The 27,165-nt window shown below is 28.9% G+C and overlaps 1 protein-coding gene across 1 annotated transcript in view; it reads left to right on the top strand.

The window, feature by feature from the left end:
* LOC111633757 (ubiquitin carboxyl-terminal hydrolase 10-like) overlaps positions 1-27,165 on the top strand; it is a 136,737-nt gene that overhangs the window by 73,716 nt on the left and 35,856 nt on the right. Inside the window, exons 4-10 of the mRNA XM_023378378.1 lie at positions 2,220-3,620; positions 3,721-3,812; positions 4,686-4,795; positions 7,588-7,723; positions 10,107-10,212; positions 15,291-15,388; positions 24,386-24,508. Coding sequence (XP_023234146.1) covers positions 2,220-3,620; positions 3,721-3,812; positions 4,686-4,795; positions 7,588-7,723; positions 10,107-10,212; positions 15,291-15,388; positions 24,386-24,508 — 2,066 coding nt within the window. The remainder of the gene's footprint in view (positions 1-2,219; positions 3,621-3,720; positions 3,813-4,685; positions 4,796-7,587; positions 7,724-10,106; positions 10,213-15,290; positions 15,389-24,385; positions 24,509-27,165) is intronic.

Here is a 27,165-nt window from a genome sequence, read left to right on the forward strand (position 1 = left end):
ATGATTTGTTTCTGCCGATCTCTCCGCGGCCGAATCTTAGGAGGTTGCTGTCCAACGACAGAGATCCTTTATCCACCAATGAAAAATCGGGGGTGTATTCAGTTCCATTAGAGAATGATATAGGCGGTCGCACCCATTATATTGGTGCGACAACCAGAATGTTAGCTAACCGCATTTCAGAGCATCAATGTTCCATCAGAGAAGGCAGGAATGACACAGAACTCGCCAGAATGGTACTACAACACAAACATACCCCTCTGTGGAATGACGTGGTAATATTAAAACATTGCAACCACAAAAATCTTGTATATATCTGGGAAGCCCTTATCACCAACGTATTAAAGCCTTGCAACACCCCCACACTGGATTTGCCCCCTTTGTGGATCAGTTTGTACAGTTATATAAAGTATCGCAACTAAATCCACAATATATAGGCGTATAACGCATGCGCAACATAAACGCGCATGTTTTTTATTTAAATATCTGTTTATATTCTACCGCGCATATTTTTATTTAAATATCTGTTTATATTCTACCGCGCATATTTTTATTTAAATATCTGTTTATATTCTACCGTTGCTATCATTCCAAATTTGCTATTTAAGATTGGAATGTTTTTAAAAATTTTGTATTCAAAAAAGGTTCTAATGACCTGAAGAAGACGAAAGTGTATATCGTCGAAAGCGCTCGTCAATTTAGTGACATAGGTGTCTAATTTAACGCTTATATGTTAAAAGTTTTTGTAATAAACGATTAGCGTGCTGTCCATTATCAAATTTATATTTTTGTTTATATATTGTATTTTTGTAAATTCTAAGGTCTAGTACTAACATTAAATTGTACAATATAGTCTGAAATGTTATAAATTTTCATTCTATACAAATGTGACTATTTGTTTTGTAAGTTTGTCCTGAAAAAGGTGGGTTAAATAAGGCCAAAAAGGTTAGAAATTAAAGTGATTAATGCAATTTTTAACATATTTTTGGAGTGTTTTAATATTTATTTCATGTTTAAGTGCAATGTTTACTTTTTAAAGGTTTGTAACAATTTTGCCAATTAATGAATGTATAAAACTTTTTGTTGTTGTTTTTTAATTTAAATCCTACATTACTTTTGTGATGCCCTATAGCATTAATACAGCCGAATATAATATGGAAATTATTTGGCATTATCTTAAAAGATCAAGTTAAACAATGTTTATATATTTGTATTTTAAACTTGCTGTTATTATTATAACAGTTAATCATTAAAATTAATGATATTTGAATATTAAAGGTAAATTTTTCATCTTATATTTTAAATATTTTTTTTCACTTGCCATAAATTTGATATGTAATGTTACATTTTGTGTGAAAATGTGAAATTATAGTTAATTTGATTTTATTCAAAACACCTCTTTCAGCCTACAAAATAATTGTCTTATTTGTCAAACACAAAAAATGGTTTAATAATAACTGTTTTTATATACAATATGTATATTTTTTTCTACAGTATTTAGCTTCAGAAATTTTAAGTATTCAAATTCTAAAAAGTATTGTAATTACTAATAAATAGAACTCTTAATTTAATATAGATTTTAGTTTCTTCATGCAATTAATAATTGGAATAAGGAATGAATTAGTTTGATATATAAATAACAATCAACTGAATACATTAGAATTTCCTATCAGATCTGCTGGATGTTTATTGGGCTAAATTATGGCTACTTTAATTATCAGAAACAAAACAGTTTGATCTAGAATTAGATGGTTAAGACACCCTCTCTTAATAAATTTAATTTTTCATTTAAATTTAGAACACTCTTGAAGAAAAGATTGGCTTGCAATGAGACTCAAATTAATTTAGATACAACCTTACTTGTTAAAATGATGATGCTGACTGGGGACATCTTTAGAATCTGTGGCTCTCAATGAACATTTCACCCCAGGCATTGTTTATGTATGACAATCAACCCAATACATTAAGGATTTCCAAACAATCTGATTAATTTTTATTGGCTTAACTGCCTACTTCTAAGCAAAATTGTTTTGTTTTTGGTCATTAATGTAGCCATAATTTAGCCCAATAAAAATCAGGCAGATTATTTGAATTAGTTTGATACATTATTTTTTAGCTAAAAATATGAATTATTGCAAATTTTTTATAAAAATAGTTTTACATTAACAATAATAATAATTTTTAAAAATCTTAATTATTTTATTATCTATTTATTTTTTTAGAATCCACTGTTGCAACAGTTGCTTCATACAGTAATGCTCAACAATTTACCTACACAATTCCATCTCAACATGCACCTTTGTCCATATCTCCACATGCAGACCTTACAGTGCCACCAAGAAATATTAATGCAGAAACTGGTGTGCCTGTGCCAATTGCTTCCTGCGTACCTCCTTATACAGGCCATCCCCCGTGTGTCATATCTAGCACAGTGCCATATCCCTATCCCTATCAGGTTGAAGTTCCCATAACACCTTGCACTGTAACATTATCTACAAGACCTGATATAGTGACTATCCAGCAAATGCAGCCGCATGTTACTTATGCTAGTCAGATATCTTCTGATCAAGGTAATGCAGTCAAACCAATTATCCAAAGGTCTGAAGAAATCTCATTAACAAGTAATAAGATATCTAATTCTATAACAAACAATATTACAAGTGAAATAAGGACCAATATAAATGCTCCACAGAAAGATGGAGTTTTACCAGCAGAATCAGTGTCAAGGGTTGCAACAAATAGTGATTCACAGCAACTGACACAAGCAGTCCCGTCTTCAGTGCCTTTTATGTGTGGTGATACAGTCCCCATGCCGGGTCCAGGGCCCAATTTTCCCAGAATGCCTTCTTTTCCATACCAACCTGCATCCCCTCAGGTTGCATTCTATGCACCAATTTATAACTTGCCCTATCATGGATGTATAGCTCCATCGACATCAACTGTTCCAAATACAACAACAATGGCAACTGTAACAAATAATGAATGGGTAAATAATACACCTAATGTACTTCCTGTTTTTGCTGTTCCCAATATTACATCATCAGGAGTAAATAATAATTGGGTTAATAATGAGCATAATTCACTTCCTGAGGCTGGTTGCAACAATGATCATATTAATTTTCTTCCTGTACCTGCTCATTTTGAACAAATAAATAATCCTTGCGATATTTCCAAAAATAATGAAGAAAAAATAGATAATACAGAAGAATCAAAATCTATTGATTTAATTTGTGAAAAGAAAAATATGCAATCTCATTCTATTTTATCCAATGGAGAAAATATACCCAATGAACTGGAAACAACAGAAAAAAAGAATACAGATGAAAAGAATGAAGTCAATTGTAGTGCAGATGACAGTACTTCTGATGAACATACCATAAAAACTGATACAAAACCTTTGTTAGATAATAATACTAATAATAATTCTCCAGTAGAAAAACCTAAATTTATGTGGAGTGATTTGTTTAAGAAGGAAAAGTCTAATCAGGGAAATTCAAGACAAGTAATTTTATCACCCATAACATCAGAGATAATTAAAGAAAATACAAGTCCTATAACTAAAATTTCAGAAGTGTCTTGTGCAGCAAGTTTAAATGAAGATGAAATGGTTGGAGTATTAGGAAGTAAGTATAAAATCAAAATAAATTATTTTAATTTTTGGTTTTGAGTGAATATTTATAGTATATATTTGTCAAATTCAATTAAATTTGTTTTTCCTTTAAGAATTATTACAGGAAGTAAAACTTGATCACACAGCTCCTTCATTGAAACCTAGAGGTCTTGTTAATAGAAGAAACTGGTGTTACATTAATGCTGTATCCTTAAATTATTTTCATATAATTTTAAACGTAACAAATTTGATAATATAGTGGAACTTCTATATTTGTCATTAATCTGTTCCTAAGGACCTAACAAATATGGAATATGATGAATATAGAAACAATTTTTCTCATAATAAATAATTGATATTCAATTAATTTGTTCCCATCCTGAAAAAAAAGGTACAAGAATAAAAATTATGTTGTTTGTAAAACTGTATTGTACTAAATACAGTATAGTGGTAGAAGGGGAAGAACAGTATTATTAATATAGTATTATTGTTTAGAAGAAGACATAGCAATTAAAACATTAGGCAATTCCAGTTATGATCATGGGGTCTGTTTTGCCGACCCCATGATCATAACTCAGTAATTTAGTAAGTTAATTCAGTAGCACTTGATTTAATAAAGAACTTGTCCAGTGTTGTGTGTTTTTGTCTGCTTTTTAAAACTTTTCTGAAGTGGGCAATTACATTATCATTGAATGTATTTGTATTTTGGTTGGCTATATCAACATTTGGGTTCTGCTTTGGAGCAATTGGAACTTTGTTTCTCGCATTGATTATTTTGCAATAACTCAACAACACACATGATGACTGCACAAAGCTAACTGATTAACTACAGCTAACTAACATGGCTAGCTGATCAGCGTGAGCATTCAATTGTAGTGCCATTTCCGGTGTTGGGAATGACAGCGAATACAGAAAAATGTCGAATATGGAAAAATAAAAAAGTCATCAAAATGTGACGAATATTGAATATTACAAATATAGCAGTTCCACTGTATATTGTTAATTTTCTAATCTATACATTTAGGCAATAAAATTAAGCAGCTCTCAATATTTTAAAAATTCCTTAATTTTTCTTCAGACATTACAAGCACTTTTAGCATGTCCTCCTTTTTATAATTTGCTAAAATCTTTTCCTGCAAATATGGATAAAGAAAAAAGAAAATCTTGCACCCCAATCATGGACAGTTTGTAGGTTACAGTATATATATATATATTTTACATTATATTATATTTTGATTTTTTTTCCCTATAACTTAAGACAATTTGCAATGAACTACATTATATTTCATCTAAGTATTCAGGGTAATCAGAATAAATAATAGTCTGAAAACATATTTCTTTTAAATTAAAAGAATTTTTTAAAAATAGTATTTGAAAGTTGTTGTGATAAAAATAGAATAAAATTTTTAATGTCATTGTTGCAGAAGTTACCAATTTAGAGATAACTTATAAAGAAATAAAATTACATAACTTCATTGCTGAGAAAATGAAGATAATGCAGAATATATGAAATAAACAGTAAAATAAAGCTAATATAAGAAGAAATTATTCATTAATTGCAATATGTGTGTCTACAAAGTTCATTATCTAGCAATTTTATAATAGATGTAAATATATATATAATATATAATAAACATCCCAAAGTCTGATGTATTAATACTAATCCAACTGATTGCTTTAATTAACTGGGTTATTTTTTCTACTATTAATAATTAAATAATTTTTAGAACAGTTTGGAAGGAAAGAATTGGCCCAGAGCGGGATTTGAACCTGCAGCTTCCTGGTTGTGGGTTTGCATCCTGCTCTGAGTTGATTCTTTTCTTTCAGGCTGTTCTAAACATTATTTAATAAATATTAAATTGTTATAATTATTAATAGTAGCAAAAAATAGCCTGATTACAGTGATCATTTGGATTAGTATTATAATAGATGTACAATGTAACAAATACATGAAAGATTTGTACTTTTAAATAGTCTATGATCATGATAGCAAAATACATTTTCTACATTTACATCATCACTAATTTAATTATCCATTTAAATAATTAATTCAAGAAAGAATATTATTTTTGTTGAATTTGTTATTTGGTAGATTTTGCAATGTAATGGGAAACACATAATTCAAAAGCATGGCAAGTACTTATTTCAAGATATAGTATTTGCAGTTTGCAGAATTATTCATAATTTGAAAGCTATATGAAAAAGTAGTTTAAATGAACTTTGTAAATAATTTTTAAATATTAATGCTAGACATAATTATGATGACAATACTATATGCTTGTTAAAATATTTTTAGATAAAATAAAAATTTCTCAAGATATTTATTTGGTCATCAAGCATTTTATATCAAGTTTATAAATTAAAAATTTATAATCTTCATTATAATCTTGGTTATTGCTTATTTATTTATATTCATTTGTACAAAAGTTAGTAATGTCAATACAGACATGCAATGCTCCCTAAAAGCCATTCAGCCTACAATAAAAACAACAAGAACAATAATGTTGAAAGAAGTAAAGTAGAATACATTAAAAACCAATTTGTAAAATAATACAGAAGTTTCAAGAAACTGGGTGCATAAAAATATTTACAATAATTGAATTTTAAATATATTAAGGGTTATAAATAAGCTTTTTATATGGACTTAAAACAATCTCAAAAAATTATTTTCAACTGATGAGATAGTGTGTATAGATTTTTATTTTTATTTTTTTAATGCTTGATTAAATAAAGCAACAAGTTAGGAAGAATAATACATCATGGTTTTCCATATCTGACAACTCAATTAATTTTTTTTCCCTACATCAGTGTAGGAATTGTGACAATCACATGAAATTGACTAACTACATTCATTCAATATTTAGCAACTTTTAACTATTGCTTACAAATGTAAGTTTTCAAGTGTGTACAGAATTGTATTGGCACAATTTATTTTTTGGTACTTGAAGTGCCAATAAATAAAAAAGAGGAAACATGAATTGTGCTACAGAAAATACAGTATAGTGAAAAATATCAGATTTCATATATAATCGTGAAGAACTATCATCAAAGTGACCTCGTTCTTACAACTTGAAGTATATAAACAAAAGATAATTAATTAACACTGACAATATACAATTCTGCTTGCAATGAACTTCATTCACCATTTAAACATTCAGAAATTTATATAAACTTAAAAACTCTTGCATACATATTAAACCAAGTGTTATAAATCATTCATTTGGAATTAGCACAAGGTTGCTGTTGAGAACAAATCACACAGGAACTCTTTAAATGGAAAAAGTAGGTCTATTTTCTATAATTTAAAAGGATATGCATTTTCGGCTTAATGCCTCTCTTTAGTCCTAATATTATATTGACAGCTGGAATAACTAAATTATTAAAATCGTGGGTAAATACTGTAGAAATAATATTATTTTTGTTAAATCATATAAAATCATGGGCTAGTGTAAATAAAACTGTAAAAATAAATATAAGTTTGTTAAAATATGTAAAAAGTTTTTTGATTAAAAAAGTAGTAAAACAAAAAACCTTAAAACCAATAAAAATTGGCTTTAAAATATATATGTATGTTCGTGACATTTTATGTTTTTTAAAAAAAATGAAGTAATTCTCTTTAGTGCCAATTTCAGAGGCAAATAAATAATGACACTAAACTAAAGATTTGATAATAAGTGTAAAATCACAAAACTGTATTTACATATTTAGACAAAATTGTTTACATATAGATAAACTTTTTTCATTTTTGTTTGCCATTTTTCCTATTTATTAATATCAATTGTCATCATTGTAATTGGTTGAAATTTTGGTAAATTAGTAAATACTGCTTTAATTTTCATTCTGATTTATTTATTGTCCAACAGAGATTTTGCTTTTTTGTACAGATAATTCTTGATGTGTTGTTAGCTTCATAAATTTTTATCTTAAATTTATTGAATTATGACAGTGTTACTGAGTGAAAAGTTTAAATTTATTTCTAGAGTAAAATTTGTTCATGAATTTCCACATATGCAAATTGTCACTTCAACAAGCAAAGATGATTTTCCTGTTGGATCAGCATTTGAACCTATATACATATATAAAATGTTGAGTGTCATCAAATCTGTCTGTGTAAAGGTAAGATTTCATATATATTAACTTTATTTTATTTACTTTTTTAAATAGTTTATATTTACTGAGCATTTTCAAGAATTAGTCTTCTATTCAAATTCTTACATTAAGAGTAAGAATAAGAAAAACATGGTTTGTATATTCCAAAAAAAATATAGATATTATAGCATAATTGATAATATAACTTACAATAAATTAACAAAAAACATTAAAAATTAACAGTTTAAATGTTTTTATTTTAACTGTTCTGTTTTTTATTCTAAATATTAATGAAATTTTGGATTGAATGTTAAAAGGGGAGGCAGAGACATAACTGGCCAGACCTGGCACTTTGAGGCTTACTTAGGCCCTTGTGCTACAAAACCCCAAATCCAATAACCTAAAAAGGGAGGCTGAACTACATGACTGCAATATCTCTAGAACCTTTTGTATTACAGAATTTTCAAGCAAACCTTTCTTTTTAATAGGTACAACAAAGTTTCTTAATTGGCATGCATAATAACACAGATCTGAGAAATCTAAATTCAGTTTGTCTTTTTGATATTTTTACTTTTATAAATTTGCTTCACTTTAGATCTTTAGCTATATGTATAAGATAATTTATTTTTTTCATATATTTCTGATTCTTCTTTATCTATTCTGTCTTTATCATTTCAAATATTTGCATCTTTCTTTAGAATAGGAATATTAGATTTTATTTTATAAGAGTAAAACAAGATGAGAATGTGAAAAGGAAAACAAATTTCATTTGTCAAATAATAATAATAATAATGATAGAATACAACTTTGTAAGTTTTAGTACATACTAGAAATTAATATTATTCATTTGTACTTTTTGTGCAGTATTTTGGTAAATTTGAGTATCACTTATGATGATGAATCTTTCGTGTAATAGACTATCTTAATGTAATTTTAATTTCCAGGAGTAAGATTTTTTTAGTTACTAAATATGTTGAGCATTTTTATTCTATTTGAAGAAATGGCATTTTAATCAGTATTTACTATTGATTTATCAGTTGGAATGAATATTTAATTTGATATTAGACTAAAATAGATGAATAATAGCATTAATGTACTGAAATAGCAGTGCCTAAAACACTTAACATTTATTGAAGATTAACATATGTGAGTAATAAGTAATATTTTAGATTAGTTTTATTTCTGATGCATTCAGAATCTTTAAGATTATATAGATGTAATAAACATTGACAAATTTTTGGTTGTTATAAATGAATGTGTTTTAATAGTAGATTATTATTAGAAAACTATTAATAAATAATAAATTTAACAAGTAAAACGGCAAAGCTATATTTGGGACATCACTTTGACACTCAAGATGGGTCTCATTCTCATTCTCCAATCTTCTTTGGTATCGCTGGTTTTGAGTGCAATCTTTCAAACTTTGCTGGCCATGACCACGAGGTCAGCCATGATGCATTTTCAGTGAAATTAACCTATCCCAATTTCGAAATTTCTCAACATTGCATGTCGCCCTGGGTTGAATTTTTGTCAATGCCTAACGAAAATGAAATTTCCAGTTTTTGAAAAATAATAATCCTGGTTATCATATCGTCTGAAATTTTATTTTGGAAGTTAGTTTTAATATAAAATTATAATGACTAGCACCATCTAGTTTGAAAAAAGGTTCTTATGCTGAAATGAGATATCTCGGGTCAACCGGTCAAGGTCAGTACGTTGCGACAGAGATATGTTGGGAATAACACTGGACAGGTAAATGTTTTTTTTTTTTCAAAGATTCGTTTATCAAAATTTGATTTTGCAACGTTCGCATTTCCAATTTTTCAACAGCAACACATGCAAATCTTGCACTACTGCCTGTTTGTAGAAACTGTCACCATTTTGAATTTTATTTTGACTCTGTTCTCGGTCCCCTGAGTACCTACAAGTCTGTGTTTTTTTATGCATGCATGATTTGGACATCTAATACTCTGTGCCAAATTGCAACTCCTGACATGTACCTCTAAGCCTTCATACCTCTGAGCTGGTTACCCAGCAGGCAGTATGATTTTATAAACAAGACATAGTCTTGTCAATAATAATATATTTTCAAGTTATTATTTCAGACTTTGAGATATAGTTAAATGTAGTATAATTTCATGTTTTATTTATGAAAAGAATGACTTCTGTTTGAAGCTATATTTAGATTGATAACTTTTTCTCACTTTGCAAGAACTTATTTTAGTCAAGAAAAAATTTCTGGTATAGTTGACAATGTATGTAAAAATTGTATGGGGTTTAACTTAAAAGATTTTTTTTTCCTTTTCTTTGGTATTATTCAGTTATTAAATATTTTGTTATTACTTGTGCTTTTTGCATTATAAACTGCTACTATAATTTCTGTTACATATGAATATATTTATTTCACTAGGGTCAGCAGGAAGATGCTGAAGAATTTTTGAGTTGCATATTAAATGGATTACATGAAGAAATGTTGTCTGTAATGAAAAGTTTGCAAAACCATAATACTCATGCCTGTAAGTTAATTTTATAAAAAAATGAACATAAAGTTTTGGTAATTAATATGTTAGTTTTATAATTTTGAAATATTTATAATTATATTTAATTATTAACTATTTATAAATAAATGCTAAAATAATTTGCATTTAAAGTTATTAACTTTTAACTGAAGGAACTATACTCTTATATCTTAACTAACACCATTACCAACAAAAATATATTCTAATTTATTGGGAAAAAGATCTTATGATTATTTAAGTATTTTATTTATGTGGTCATAAATGAATTTTATGATTGACAAGTTGATGACTAATATCTAAAATATATTATTAAATNACTGCACTGGTTCAGAGCTCTGTAGAAAGAACTATATGTAAAATCTCAACCAAATCTGGTGTCCTCAATATATGATTTCAATTTTCAGGAAAAATTTTACTTTAAAATTCAGCTCTCGGGCAAACTTTGGTGCTGATTTTTCTTTAAAGTTTATATTACATACATTTTCTAATGAATTTTGGGTGCTAAACTTGTAAACTTTTTGTTAAATTCAAGTTAAAATGCTTTTATATATGCAATCCTGGAAAAAAGTTTGAGACCACCTGAGTTTTCAAACTTCTCATTAATATTTATTGATCTGTAAATACGTTGTTGTTTAGGTATTAAGGCAAAGTTTGTATGCCTCCTCTATAGATACGATCTTTCAGATATCCCACAACCATATGGACTCTGTCTGAATTGAAAGCAAGCATAACATGCCATATTGCTGCAATTTTTCAAGAAACCTGTCTGGCTACTGTTGAACATACTGTAAGGCTCTATGAACATGTGATTGACACAAATGGATTGCACATTGAACAAATGTTGTGAATAAAAACCTTTTGCATGTTTCCATTTTGTGTTTTTTGTTCTTTATGCACACTTTTGTTTTTTTACCTAGTGGTAGAAATTTGAACTAATTGGTTTTTTCCCCATGGTCCATATAATGTATATATCAAGTTTCCTCAAATACGTCAATGAGAATGGACTCTATGCGGGTCTGAGTAGGGCAACTTTAATTATAACCACCCTGTATAATAACATTGGGTTATAGTAGTTTCTCAAATTTAAAGAAAACATGTCAGACAAAGACCTTGTTTTTTTTCCTTTTAATTGTGATAGTAAAGCATAGCTTTACTATCACAGTGCTGCACAGAATTGCCAGTATGTACAGATAATCAGATGGTGAGTGCTTCCAGTTTGTAAATGTCTAAGTATCTGTCTAAAAATTTTCCCTATGTAAGACTGAGTTGCTTGATCATGCCTGTCTAAAAATGACTCATGCTGAAGTCTAAAATTGATGTGTGCTCTTTCTGGTGCCACTCTTGACCATGTTAGAAAAAAGAGTGTTACAAGGCTCAAGTTATAAATCACTGATGAGAAAATTATTTCAAAAAAGTATTCCTAATCTTGTCACATTAATTAATCAATAATCAGTTTGAGACATACAAAACCATCACAACTGAAAGTTGTTGTGTATGTTGAATTACATCATGAACATTGTTGAGCGTTTTATTTAATTATCAATGATAGTGTAGATCAATTAAAACATTAATTATATAATTATAACCCTTCAAAAGTGAAAAATGGAGAATCATTATAAAATTCAGTAGGAAGGATAATTGATGAAAATAATTTATCATGTTGATCCATAAAATAAAGTATGATGTCTGTTCAATTTTTACCTATCAGTAGGGATACAGAATATTTTCAGGAACCAAACTTTCTTTGCAGTAAGCAGGTTTTAGAATTTTTGACTGATTTTTCATTGGTGTTTTCTTTTTGAAAATGCAGTCATATTTTTTTTATTTTATGATTTTAAAACAGTATTGAAATATATCTATGAAAAATAAAGAAAAATATGTTATATAAAAATTTTATCATCACTTTATAAACTATTTGAGACAGTATGGGAAAAGTTTAAATGCAGTTCATTAATTTGAAAATTTTTATTGCAGGAAATGATGAATATTTCATTTTAATTTGAGCTGGCACAAAATTTTACTTGTTAAATAGTGTCAAAAGAGTTTCAAAATAAAAATGGATTTTCTTTGTCTGCTCTTTTAAAGCTCTATTTTTGTTTGTTTTTCATAAAAATATAAATGGTGATTCAGTTTACTCTTGCATTTGTATATTCCAACAAAGATATATTATCTGCAAATATAATACATTTAATTAATTACTTAGTTAATTTATTATTGAAAGTAAGTTTCTTTACATTGTAATTAAATTACTATTTATAAATAATAATCTGAAAGAAAATAATCAGTCTGGAGCATGACTTGAACCTGCCACTCTCACTTACCATGCAGATGTGCTTTTCTTCCAGAATATTTTTAATTATTTATATTTATAATTATTAAATTTAATAAGAGATTGTGCATAATGACTATCTCTAGTGATAAAGTTTTTTACATTGTTTGTATTCATTTATTTCCTCCAATCAAAGAAGTGTAAGGTTTTACTGTGCTTCAATCAGAATTGTACTCATTCATGTGAGGCATTTCTTTGTGTGTATTCATTACTTTGATTATGTATTCATTACATCAATTCATTACTTTGTGGGTTGTGTTTGATTAATATTTATTTGTAGTTCATGGTACAGATCATTATTATTTAGTGAAGTTATAAAGATAAATGCAAAAGTATTTGATACCATGATATAATTTTTAATTGATGAAACTAAATATGAATTATAAAAACATGAATCTAAAACTACTTTGCTGGAATTGAAGAGATCATGTATTAATACCCAAAAATACAATCATGAATACAAGGTGAATGGCCATGTCTTACAGAATAGAGTAAATATGTGTGTCATGAATTTTGTACTATTTATTCACATGATTTCTCAGTATCTTGCAGGTACAAGGACAATTGTCCACAACATACAGCTTCAAAAATTCATTCATACTATAGTAAGGTAAAATTAGCAACTAAATTTCTTTGAAGTTTAATTAAGATTATTTACAAAAAAAATGAATTTTGTGAATACTCGAAACTACCACTTGTAAATAGTTTTAATTAAACTTCAAATGAAAATATCCTGGGTTATCATCATGTATGATTTTATGTAAATTTCATTGATCAATTCTTATATCTACTATTTTTTACAGAAAAGTTCAAAGAGGCAAACAGCTTAAATTAGGCACTTTTTGGTGGAAGGCCTCACAAAATTTTGAAATTTATATCTATGCAGTGGCATGGCCTTGGTTAATAGTGGAAACAATATTATATATATAATATAATATATATATATTAATATACCTCGAATGCTCAAAAGGTACTTGTTTTTTAGTGTGTTTGGTTATACCAGCATATATATAGCTACTACCTACTATCCATGGCATCCAAGGAGAGTGAGAAAGCCCGCAATGTCTTATAGGAAGGATGTAACAGATGATTAAAGTGGAATAAAAACATATCGAAGAACATGAAAACAATACACATCTGAAAAATCACTGGCAATGTTAATTAATGATGTCCGTGTCTTCTGCATATACCATTCTTCAGAACAAGAAAGCAATAAAAGCAACAAACTCAGATAATGTTGTGGCAAATGTCACTTTTAAGAGATCGCGTGTTATGGAAAATATGGAATAATTCCTCCTTGTGTGGATAAATGAGAAACAATTGGCAGGTGATATTATCTCTGATAAGATTATTTGTTTAAGCCAGGGAGCTTCACACTGATCTTAAAAATCGAGAAATCACTACTCCCTACTAAGACACAGCAAATTCAATTTTCATTTCATTATACAGCATTTATATATTAATCTCTTGTTTAAATTTATGATCTAAAACGTTTAATTTTGTTACTTTTATTTTAAATTATGCGTATTTGTCGTTTACATCTATCGCAATAGATACTACTTAGTGTCTGGAGATGAATTAATTGATTTTTTGTTATTTCTAATGGAGAATGTTGATTCGAAGTTCGAAGAATTCAGAGTTGGTCAGCCTTATGGAACGAATTACATTTAATGTAAGAGATACTATTGTGAAAAAACACGTAAAATTTTTAAATAAGATTCAACTATCTAATTCTATAACGACACAATTTCGTTTATAGTAAAGATTTTTAAATTCGAGTCACAGTGTCGTTTACACAATTAAAGTATATTTATAGACGAACTACTTATTAAAACATGACATTTTGTTATTTTTAGTAACAGTTTTACATTCCTAAGTCATATTACAAATGGGTTGTATTTATTTAAATAACTGTGAAAATCTAGGAGCCAATAATTTATTTATAACCTATTTATAACTTGACAAACAGGAAACCATTTTTTTTCTNCTGCTTTTTGCTTTCTTTCCTTCACTTCCACCAGCACTTTCACTGGATAGAGGTCGCTTGGTAAAATATCTATCCAAAGAGGTTTGGCTTTGCCTACTTTTTAAAATGTTTCTAAAATGACTTAGGCAAATGTCATTACTCCGAGCAGCAATACAGCCAGTGTGAACCTTTTCAGGATGTTTCTTTTCAAGAAAATCAGTCACGTTCTGATAATACCTCAAGATTTCGTTTATTGAGCGAGATCTTTCCACGACGAAGCAAACATGCGGACTGAGACCAATGAACAGAAGTGAATAAAAAATGGTGCTGCGAACTAATGTAACGTTATATGGTGGGTTTTTGTTCATATCCTGGAGCAAAAATATGTTTGAATTTCATGTCATATCCTGAAAATTTCATATGCTGAGGCATTCGTATTCTGAGGTACCACTGTATATAGGATAGTCACCTTGGTTAATTTTGAAATATATTTAAATTTTGGTGTTTTTTAATAGTGTGTTTTAACAAAAAAATAAATTGTAAGATTTTAGAAAATTTGTTTTTATTATTTTAAAATAAAATTGTATTTTTGAATAGCATGCTTTATTGAATCTATGAAAATATGAAAACATTTCAAATTTTAAGATTTTAGATATAAATTTTGCTTTCAATTGTGTAAGTTATAAAAATTTATAAAAGTTAATTAGCCAATGATAATTTTGATAGTTATGAAATTGTTGAAGTTATAAGTATTTAAATTAAAAGTATGAATATTTTTAGGTAATGGTAACATAACTATTAATGGCCATTTGGATGAAAATGAGGAAGAAGCTTGGCAGTTGATAGGCCCTAAAAATAAAAGCATGGTTACAAGAACAGTAAGTGAAGTTATTTTTAATTTTCTTTACTCTTTAAAGTAAACACTTCAATTTTTTTTTATAACTGCCATTTCTTGTTGATATGCAAACCTCTGGAACTGAAAGGGAACCAGAATCCAAATTTTTGAATTAAACTTTATTTTTTGTTGTTGTATAAAATTTCCATGCAAATGTTTTTTTTGATTGTTTAGTGTAAATTTGTAAGAAAAAAAATACATTTGATATCTATTTAAAATAATCAGCCTTTCTTCAAAATATAAAAAAAAATTATGTCTTAAGTAATTTTTTGTACACATTAACATATTTGAAATTTCCTTTGTAATATTACTCTATGGGAATATTTTCCAACAGAGATCTATGTCAAGATCTTTAAAAGGGTGAGGTTTTAAAAAACATTATTTTTCATAATTGAAATTTATTTATTTTTACAATATAGATTATAAACTTTTTTATTATATTTATTTAATTTTTTTCAAATGGGGTAAACTCTCAAAATTTCCCATGTGATAGACATCCTCAGGTATTGACGATATTGAACTAACGGTTAGTCGAATAGAATGTTTTTGAAAGTTCCGTTTAACGACGTAATTCGAATATGGTGCGATAAAATTAAAATATGTAAAATATTTAAAACATATCCGAATAAATAATCAATTGATTTCATGTAGATCATGACATAAATATCCTCCGTAATTTAAAATATCTTCAATGCACGTTTTAATCATTGGGATTTAATTCAAACATGGGGCGCCACGCTACGGAAAGCATATTGGTTTCTTTGAAATTAATATCGACCCCTTTTTTAATTGCCTTATATTCAAAGAAACTGATACGCTTTCCATAGCATGGCGCCCCATGTTTGAATTAAATCCCAATGATTAAAACGTGCATTGAAGATATTTTAAATTACGGAGGATATTTATGTCATGATCTATATGAAATTAATTGATTATTTATTCGGATATGTTTTAGATATTTTACATATTTTAATTTTAACGCATTATATTCGAATTACGTTTTTAAACGGAACTTTCGAAAACATTCTATTCGACTAGCCGTTAGTTTGATATCGTCAATACTTGAGGATGTCTATTACATATAGACGAAAACGTTCATAGAAAGAATTTCCCATGTGAATGACCTTGCCCAACAATAAATACAAATTGTCTTGACAGCAACTTCTACTTCAAGTTATGAAGTTGCTGTTATGAAAATTTTCTTTACGGATATGGATCAAGTTAAATGTTTTTTTAAAATTTTTCCATTCCATAAGCATTAAAAGGATATTAAATAAATTAATCTGTTTGCTTTGATTATGCACTAAAGTTAATTTTTACATTTATGTATTAAGCTAACTAATAATTAGTTTTGGGTTTGTAACCTTAATGAAGATTATTAATTGAACAGTGGTGTTATTACTCCCTTATATTGTTTTTAATAATTTTAATTTATTATATGTGGCAAAAAGTTAAAAGCATTAACCATAGTGTAAATGGTTAATTCATCACTTCTGAAAATCATTGATATTATTTGTAATTAAAATTTTTTCTCAAATGTGATTTGTCCTTCATTAAGTTTAACAGATTCTCTCTACATTTAAGAGAGAGATATTTTAAGAATTTCACAGATTTATTTATAAAATACGAAAGTATTGGCAGTTGTTTTTAATGTATATATATACAATACAACAAAAACGAATATTTAGAGAAACACAGATGTTGAAGATATAAGCATATAAAGAAGACAAAACACTTAACATGAAATAGAACTGATTGGCTGTTTACATAAAACTAATTTTAATTATTTTTAAAATTCAAATAGGTTTTTCATGTTATACAAATTCATAAATTTGTAATTTATTACTTAAATAAATAGCCAGTTCACAAAATTAATAACATTTTAATTTTGAATTCACTAAGAATTACAAATGTATAGAATAAATGATAACTTGTTAAAGTTTTCTTTTCACTTTACTTTTCTGCTTATTGGAGTCTAAAATAAATAGATTATATATATATATAATCTATATATTTTAAACTTGAAACAGATTTTTCTCTTGTAAAAAATGGAGCCTGCAAGTGATGTAGAAATGAATGATGATTTTAGCCATTAGCAAAGTTCTGTGTGAAGTTGAGTTCACAGCCAATTTGCAAGCTGTTCACACAAACATCATTCAAAATCTCATTGATTATTATAAAGTATACGTTTTTCTATTATAAATTACACAAAGATTTTGAAATAATGAATTATAAAACATAAGGAATTTATGTAATGCCTCTGTTGGATGGCATAAAAATCTCTGACTTTATATCTGTTAATGCACTTTTGACAGTGTGAAGATCTTTGTTGATGATAGTGCCTAAAATTAAGCAAACAACATAGAGGGAACATTTTCCTGTTATCTATTGTATAATTGTGCAGAGCAGTAAACTATAACAAGGATTGAGCAGAAACATAAATATTAAAGTGACAGTAATGGAAACCATGCTAGGAAGATATAGTTATTATGTTTGAGTGTCGATATTAACTATAATATTATGGCAGTTTTATCATATATATATATATAACCCATTGAACAGGTATCCGTCTGCGTAATGGTATGCCAAAAATGGGCACTAGAGGCGCCCTAGTGAAGATTTTAAATTAACAATAAATTATTTTTATTTGTAATAGGAATTTATTATTGGTATAAATAATTATTATATGCCTTGATTAACCTTGCGTCGCACGTTTACATCCCGTGACTTAGTGAACGCTGCATGTTGACTCGGGGAAATTTGTTGAAAAAATGACAGATACATTTAAAATTGAGGTTTACAAGCAAATATAAATAAACAAATTAAACTATTTTAAAGTATTTATAGAATGTTTAATAGGTAGAAATATGGATCTGTATGACGCGATTGGGACGATAAGATTTACCCTCTGAATGAAGGGGTGGCAACCTCCCCCTCTGTGCAAACAATAAATGTCTAATGAACCATACCCCTATGCGCGGTCCTTCCCGAGATATAGCTCTCCGAAAATTATTCTGTGGGTCACGCAATTGCCTGTTTGCCACAACTTACCCTGCAAACGAGCGGGTCGGTGACCCCAAGTGTGCATGTGCGCGCGTAAATTTTTTTTGCGCGGTAGGCTCCCTTTTGACCACGGTGTCATGTGACCAGAAATGATGTAGACGAATTTTCAGGGGCTTATATCTTGCAAAGGGTTGCGCATACAGGTATGGTTCCTTTGACTTTATTGTTTGCACAGGGGGGCTACAGTTTGAGGGGTCGCCACCCCTTCATTTGGAGGGTAAATTTTACCATTGGGACTTTAACAGAGCTGTAGAGCATATTGATAGGAACAAAAAAGTCAAAGAAACCATGCCTCATGGAAATTTGTAAAGAACGCTTACTAGGGGGCATCCCAGGCTACTAGTACTTAATAAATAACTACTATTGTACACCTATGTGTTATTTATTGTAAATTTTAATTGTAAAATTGCCATATGCACTGTCCTTAGTATATAAATGATATATTTATATTTTTAAAAATTAATTGAAAAGCAAGCAAATTTATAAAATAAATGAAATTACTAAAAAAATTAAAATAAATTAAATTGGATTATCTTTTCTGTAAAAAACTCAAAACAATTTCTATACTTATGTTGCAAGAGAAAAGACTTGCAATTTTGGTATATATAGTAGCATCAAGGGATTAATTAATCATGTTAATCAAGAGATACCTGTACTTTTTTTGTTTTTTAATATTGAAAGTTTCAGTGTTTTTCTTACATATACACAAACTTATATGTGTAATCATCTTTTTTTCTAAAATCAGAAAATTTGATAATTTAACATCCACTTTCAACAGATTCCCTAAGATTGCTATAAAGCAAGTTCGTAAGTCTATTAGATGAAGAAATATATTTCCATTAAAAAAATAAATCCTGCTGAAATTACAAGTGTGGTGAATATTTTCTTCAGATAATGTGATAAAAATATCACTTTGGTTTTTTTTGAATTACTGAATTAGTAGTCAACTTTTTCTTCTGTGCAAATATTAATATAAGGGGTTATTACAAATGAATCATTGGGTTTTAGAATCCTGTAACTCCAAAATATCAAACCGGGTCATCTATGCTAAACATGAAATGAAAGAGAAACTTTCCAAATTTGAAGCACATGTAAAGATTTCCTTGCAACATACCAGATGGCATCATCATTTCCATTGCCAAAATAGCAGCTAAGTAACAGAAGGCATTTTTAATTTGTTTTCCAGTGGGATTGGGATATACTTCATTTAGTATTGATGCATTTCATGAAGTGCGTCAATACCTGAATGCAGAATTCCCATACTGCTGGATTGGGAATTGCAGTAAGAATGACTTGGTGCTGTACAGATGCCTCCCAAATCTCAGGACCTCACACCATGTGATTTTTTCCCTTCCTGTCAGGGTTTGTAAAAGACATGATTTGTGTGTCATTACCTACAACTTTAGCAGACTCTGGGACCTCATTACCACTACAATTATGACCATCCAGGAAAATATGCTACAATGGGGCAAACTAGGCTATCGCTTGGACATGTGTTACATTACCAAAGGACATTTGTAGTCTTATAACACAAACTAAACTTGGGCAGTTTCTAGTTTTTTTAATGTGTCACTTATTGTTATATCTGAATTCTTATCAGAAATATAGTTGCTTGAAATTTAATAATTTATCTGTAATAACCCTGTATTATTTTATATATATAGACTCGAAAATAATGAGTTGGTAACTAACTTGCAAATGGTACTAGTCAGTACCATTTGCAAGTTAGTTACCAACTCATTCTTTTGGTGGCCATGGTTTTTTTCAGTATAATCACTTTTGGCAAAAATGCACTTGTCACATCTTCTCTGCCACTCTTAGAACACCTATGAGAAACCCTTTTTTTAAAAGTACCTTCAAAATTGCCTCCAGTTTTTTGGTAATAGCCATTTCTGATGGAATGGACTAATCTTGTAATGATTTTTTTTTTAACAATGGAAAAGAGAAAAGTTACAAAGGGCCAAGTCTGTGCTACAGGGAGAATGTAGCAAGCAGGAAATGTTTTTGATTAAATGTTCTATTACAAATTGAACACATGAAATTTGGCATTATTATGGTGCTGTGTTCATCCTCTTGCAGGCAGAATAGGCCTTTTTCCTTTATATGCTCTGTAAATATTGCAGAACAGTGACATAATATGCATTTGTGGCAGTTGTATGGGGTGGTATGGTATAGAAGAGTAACTCATAATCTGACTTCGAGTTACATCTAAACTGGAGTTTGTCAACTCTGTTTAATTCGCGTTGGTGAATACGGTTGTAAGTCAGAGAGCCATATATCTTCTAATTGCACATAACTTCTGCCTTTTACTTCTTTGTAAATATTTTGATATAACTTAAGAGTTCGTTGAAACGGCTCAAAACATTGCGAGTAGAGAGCCATCTTATAATGCATCATAGGGATAAATCATTGGGCAACTCTTCTGCTTTGTCATTCAATTGCAACTCTTCTAAAAAGTTCTTAAATTGACGATGTGTTTTTGAATTTGTTCTAATCAAATTCACAATCTGCAAAACAATCTCCCAAACATTTTCATATTTGAAGTATTTCGCTACGAGATACTTGCAGTGAATTATGCAGTGAAGAGGTAAGAAATGTAGTATGTCAAGATCTTTGTTCAGTAAACCAACAAGACCTTGATGTTGACCTATCATTGCAGGCACACCGTCAGTTGCAACACTTACAAGTTTATTGCAAGATAATTCAAATTTGTTTATTATACCATCAAGCATGTATTTAATATCGATTCCATGAGTTGTTTCAGTAAGAGGCACTAAGTCTAACATTTCTTCCTTCACAATTACATCTTCAGATACTTAGCAGACAAAAACTGCCAATTGTGGAATATCTTGAATATCTGTAGACTCTTCAAGAGCTAAACTAAACACTGTACAATCTTTTAAGTCACATGTCAAACTATTTTCAACATTTTTACTAATTGTACCAATATGGCACTCGGTTGTACAGCATGATATTGTGATCTGCACTTCTTCGAAATTTTTTTTAATAAATTCGCCCTCTCCATATGACATATAGCACGAGCAATGTTCCAAGCCAACAAAAAACTAGCTTTGTTTACTCTGTCATCTTTGCGACTAAAAGAAGTTATGAGTCCTTGTTGTTTTTAAAGATTAATTTGCAATAACTTCTCAGATCGCATTTTTGAATTAAGTGGATATTTAGCAGTAAAGTCTGAATGACTTATTCCATAATGTCGAATTAAGTTGCTAACTTTATAATTAGAAATTGGAACTTTACAAATAAGCCACAGTGACTGTCTGTTACTGTCAATAAAAGCAAAATTTTCGATCCATTCTTCTTGAAAAATTCTATTTTCTTGTTCATATTTTCATTTTTTATTGTCTTTTGAAGTCATGCTCAGGGTATTAAAATTAAATAATTTTAAACAAATTACCTGAAATTAAAACAAACTAATCAAAATTTGAAATTAATTTACGGCACGACAACTTTCAGCAAGTTTAATAATCAAATTCTGTTTTATCATCATGCATAAAGGTATGATAGAAATATGACACAAAAGATGTAAACCTTTATTAATTAATTAATGCCTTTTTATGTTTCGATATCTATAAATTGCATAATAAAATAGACTACTTACCAGATAACTGTTACTGACAATGAGAAACACCAGAACAAATACAACTACAACGAAAGGTTACACATACACATATCTGTCAACTGTGCCAACACCAATACATAACATACTGTACAGTACATGAGGGTTGTAGTAATACACAATGACAAAAGATGGCATCAGCAGTCAAAATCTAAATGTGTGCACATTTTGTTATATAATATAAATATAATGTAAAACAAATATTGAATTTTTTTAATAAACATATTTTCACAAAATTGTGGAAATGAAATTGTAAAAATAATAATAAAAACAGAACACTTCAGAAATTAACACTTTCAGCAAGAGCTGCATTTGCCCATGTATTGTATGTTAACCTTATGTACAGGGCAATCACAGAATATGTGTTCAGAGCAGTGTTGTGGAGTTGGATATTTTTGGGCAGAGTCGGTAAAATTCTTTCGACTCTGACAACTCCAACCTTGAATTGTACTATTGGTTAAATTTGAATACTTTTTGATTAATCAGTATCTAAAGAAATTTCTTGGAAAATGGATGCTTCAATGAATTTAGATATTGAAATGATATTAAACCATGAAGGCTATTTCATAACAAAATGTTCTGTATGTCTCATGCTACATAGCTCTATACTTTCAGAAAATTTTTTTTATTAATTAAGAACCACCAGTGGCCTAGTAGATTAATCCACTGAACACTTGTAGTTAGTTGTGGGATTGCACCTGGAAAGTAAGCACTTATGGAGTTGCTTCAGAGCATTAAGCTTATCTTTAGTAAAGAGAAACTTCCAAGAAAAAATTGGACTTTCGTTTCAAGTGTCATAATTTTTATTCAGTGCAAGATACCTCTCTACATCTCAGATGTTTTTCTTTGGATGTCATTTTTTTTTTTTTTTGGTCCTATTGGTTTTGAGTTATTTATGACTATTTATGATGGCATTGATAACATAATTTGGTCTTAAAACAGTTAATAGAAAAACAATGAAAAAAAGTGAAACTAAGATCACAATCTAACTTCAGTAAACTAAAAGAGGAAGAGAAAACTGCAAAATGTAATTAAGGATTGTTTCAGCTTATTATTTACCAGTTTAAGTTTAGTCAACCATTAGCAGGAAATTAACTATTCCCATTGTAGCCAGATCGACAAACTATTTTACAGACCAATTTATTATATCGTTCATCACATTGTTAAATCAATTTTTCATAATTAGCTAATAAAAGAGTCTATTAAGATGTAGTGTGTTTCTTTATGTACTTGAAAGTTTATCAAGTAAATTTATTATACCCATTTTTTGATTCTCACCATCAATTTTAGTATGACTTTTTTATTCAGAATTTTTAGATAAAAATAATCAGATACAGTGGTATCTTTATTATAAAAGAAATCGCAATGTGACATTTTAAAAGGGTAAGGTCCAGAGTCAGACTTTTGTTTACCAACTCCACTGCACTGGTTCAGAGCTCTGTAGAAAGAACTATATGTAAAATCTCAACCAAATCTGGTGTCCTGAATATATGATTTCAATTTTCAGGAAAAATTTTACTTTAAAATTCAGCTCTCGGGCAAACTTTGGTGCTGATTTTTCTTTAAAGTTTATATTACATACATTTTCTAATGAATTTCAAGTATGAAAGGAATTGCAAAACATTCTTTACAATTCTTTGATAGATTAACTGTCCCACCATGGTTGTTCCTGTTTTGTGCCACTCTTTTTTTTTTTTCTTTTTTAATTCTGTATTCAGTCAGTGACGTGTTCTATTATTGCTCCTAGATACAGATATATGCTCCAACTTTTATCATTCCAGCACTTCAACAGAAAAATTGTGGTGTTCAGACAATTTCTCTGCTGAAATGCTGAATGTATATCTCCATATATCAGCTTAAATGTACAAGCCTTACTACTACAATATTTTTAGCATGGGAGAGTGATTAGCTGATTATTTCAAATGTCATGGCTGCCACAATCACTAGATCTGAATCTGTAACATTTAGTTATGTGGCTACTTAATAGCATCCTTTATCAAGGCAATATTCTCAACTTGGATGACTTAAATTATTCATTACAATGTACATTAAGGGAAAGCAGACCAAATTTTGCTCCAATGGCAGAATTTTAAATTTTTTTTTCTCAAAAATTGAAACTGCATACTAAGGACAGAATGCATACTAAATTTTGTTAAGATTTGAACATTCTGTATTTGTAGAACTAAAAATAAACCATTAAGGCTACATTTTCATGCTTAGAAGTATTTAAATAAAACATAATATGAGTTTTAATCTGAATTTTAATTTAAATGTTTACAGGCTAGTATTTCTCAGTCTCCAATATCAGATATATTTGGTGGGAAAATAAGATCCATTTTAACAGCTGGAAATGAACATTCTGCATTTATTCAACCATTCTTTACATTACAATTGGATATTCAGGTAAGTTATCTTTATATTTTTACCAAATTTATTTTTATCTGTCGTAGAGATATACTCAAGCATATTCAGTTTATCAGAAATTCAAGGAATTCTCTGCCATATTGAACTTCTCATGTTTTCTAGTTTACAAACTTAGGATGTAATTTTTTTTCATTTAAATTCCTATTTATTTATAATATGCTTTTTTTTTTAATATGGATTCACATGTTATGATGGTGTAATGCTTGTGTTAGGCTCAAAGACTGAAAACACTCATTGAGTGAAAATTACCACAATACATTGTGGCTGGATCTGAAAAGTTGGAGCACACATTGCAGTGAATTTTTTTTCCACTGGATGAACATTTTAGAATAAATCATCAAATGATCCCCTAAATATTGGGCTATAATATGGCTAATTAAATGATTGGTATAAAGTAATTTGTCATTAGAGGTAGACGTTAGGCACCATCTCTTAAGTAAATTAATAATTATACAGTAGAGCATCAATTATCCAAATCAGTTGGGGACTGGGGTTGTTCAGAAAATCGATATTTCGGATAACTGATTATGTACGAAAAAATATATTAACCTATTGCATGTTGAATGTTTTCTCCATTGCATGTCGCTTTGCGTTGAATTTTTGTCGATGTTAAGCCTAATGAAGACTATTGTATCGTTAAAAATNTAATTTATTTAATTATAATTATTAATTTACTTAAGAAATGGTGCCTAATGTCTACCTGTAATGAGAAATTACTTTATACCAATCATTTAATTAGCCATATTATAGCCCAATATTTAGGGGATCGTTTGATGATTTATTGTATACTACTTGGCTTTAAGATGTTGTTATATGAACATTTTAGGTCCTTAAGCCTGATAATTTAAATATTTTAGTAGCAGCAACAATTTATTATTATTATTTTTATGACCTTGAATCAAAATGACCATTTACAGGTATTCCTTGTACAACATGGTACTTCTACAACACTGTTTCACTCGAACATGGTTTTGGAAATACTTTGTACAAAATTTCACAATTTTCAGTGTAAACTTTGTTATTCAACTGATAGTGCAATTTTTTTCCTTTCTTGCACTAACTTTTTTATTAGCCAGATGTCATTGTCATTGCTTTCAGACTTTAGCCCTTAAGACTGTCGCTGTGTTTTATTTTTATAGATTAATCTTCATATTTAGTAAAGTTTATTTAAACTTTTTTAAACCTTAGGTATTGCTTACCTGTGAATGATTACTTCATTCATAAAAATGACAAATGAAATACAGTGTTATCTTGATATTCAAACACAAATTCTGGGAGAAAGTTACTCTGACGTGTTCTATTATTGCTCCTAGATACAGATATATGCTCCAACTTTTATCATTCCAGCACTTCAACAGAAAAATTGTGGTGTTCAGACAATTTCTCTGCTGAAATGCTGAATGTATATCTCCATATATCAGCTTAAATGTACAAGCCTTACTACTACAATATTTTTAGCATGGGAGAGTGATTAGCTGATTATTTCAAATGTCATGGCTGCCACAATCACTAGATCTGAATCTGTAACATTTAGTTATGTGGCTACTTAATAGCATCCTTTATCAAGGCAATATTCTCAACTTGGATGACTTAAATTATTCATTACAATGTACATTAAGGGAAAGCAGACCAAATTTTGCTCCAATGGCAGAATTTTAAATTTTTTTTTCTCAAAAATTGAAACTGCATACTAAGGACAGAATGCATACTAAATTTTGTTAAGATTTGAACATTCTGTATTTGTAGAACTAAAAATAAACCATTAAGGCTACATTTTCATGCTTAGAAGTATTTAAATAAAACATAATATGAGTTTTAATCTGAATTTTAATTTAAATGTTTACAGGCTAGTATTTCTCAGTCTCCAATATCAGATATATTTGGTGGGAAAATAAGATCCATTTTAACAGCTGGAAATGAACATTCTGCATTTATTCAACCATTCTTTACATTACAATTGGATATTCAGGTAAGTTATCTTTATATTTTTACCAAATTTATTTTTATCTGTCGTAGAGATATACTCAAGCATATTCAGTTTATCAGAAATTCAAGGAATTCTCTGCCATATTGAACTTCTCATGTTTTCTAGTTTACAAACTTAGGATGTAATTTTTTTTCATTTAAATTCCTATTTATTTATAATATGCTTTTTTTTTTAATATGGATTCACATGTTATGATGGTGTAATGCTTGTGTTAGGCTCAAAGACTGAAAACACTCATTGAGTGAAAATTACCACAATACATTGTGGCTGGATCTGAAAAGTTGGAGCACACATTGCAGTGAATTTTTTTTCCACTGGATGAACATTTTAGAATAAATCATCAAATGATCCCCTAAATATTGGGCTATAATATGGCTAATTAAATGATTGGTATAAAGTAATTTGTCATTAGAGGTAGACGTTAGGCACCATCTCTTAAGTAAATTAATAATTATACAGTAGAGCATCAATTATCCAAATCAGTTGGGGACTGGGGTTGTTCAGAAAATCGATATTTCGGATAACTGATTATGTACGAAAAAATATATTAACCTATTGCATGTTGAATGTTTTCTCCATTGCATGTCGCTTTGCGNTTAGGAAAAGGTATTTATTTTACATATGATTTTCAGTAAATGTGTTTTATTTT

Source organism: Centruroides sculpturatus, unplaced genomic scaffold, assembly GCF_000671375.1.
Source record: "Centruroides sculpturatus isolate CEXI.00-Female unplaced genomic scaffold, Cexi_2.0 scaffold737, whole genome shotgun sequence".
Lineage (NCBI taxonomy): Eukaryota > Metazoa > Arthropoda > Arachnida > Scorpiones > Buthidae > Centruroides > Centruroides sculpturatus.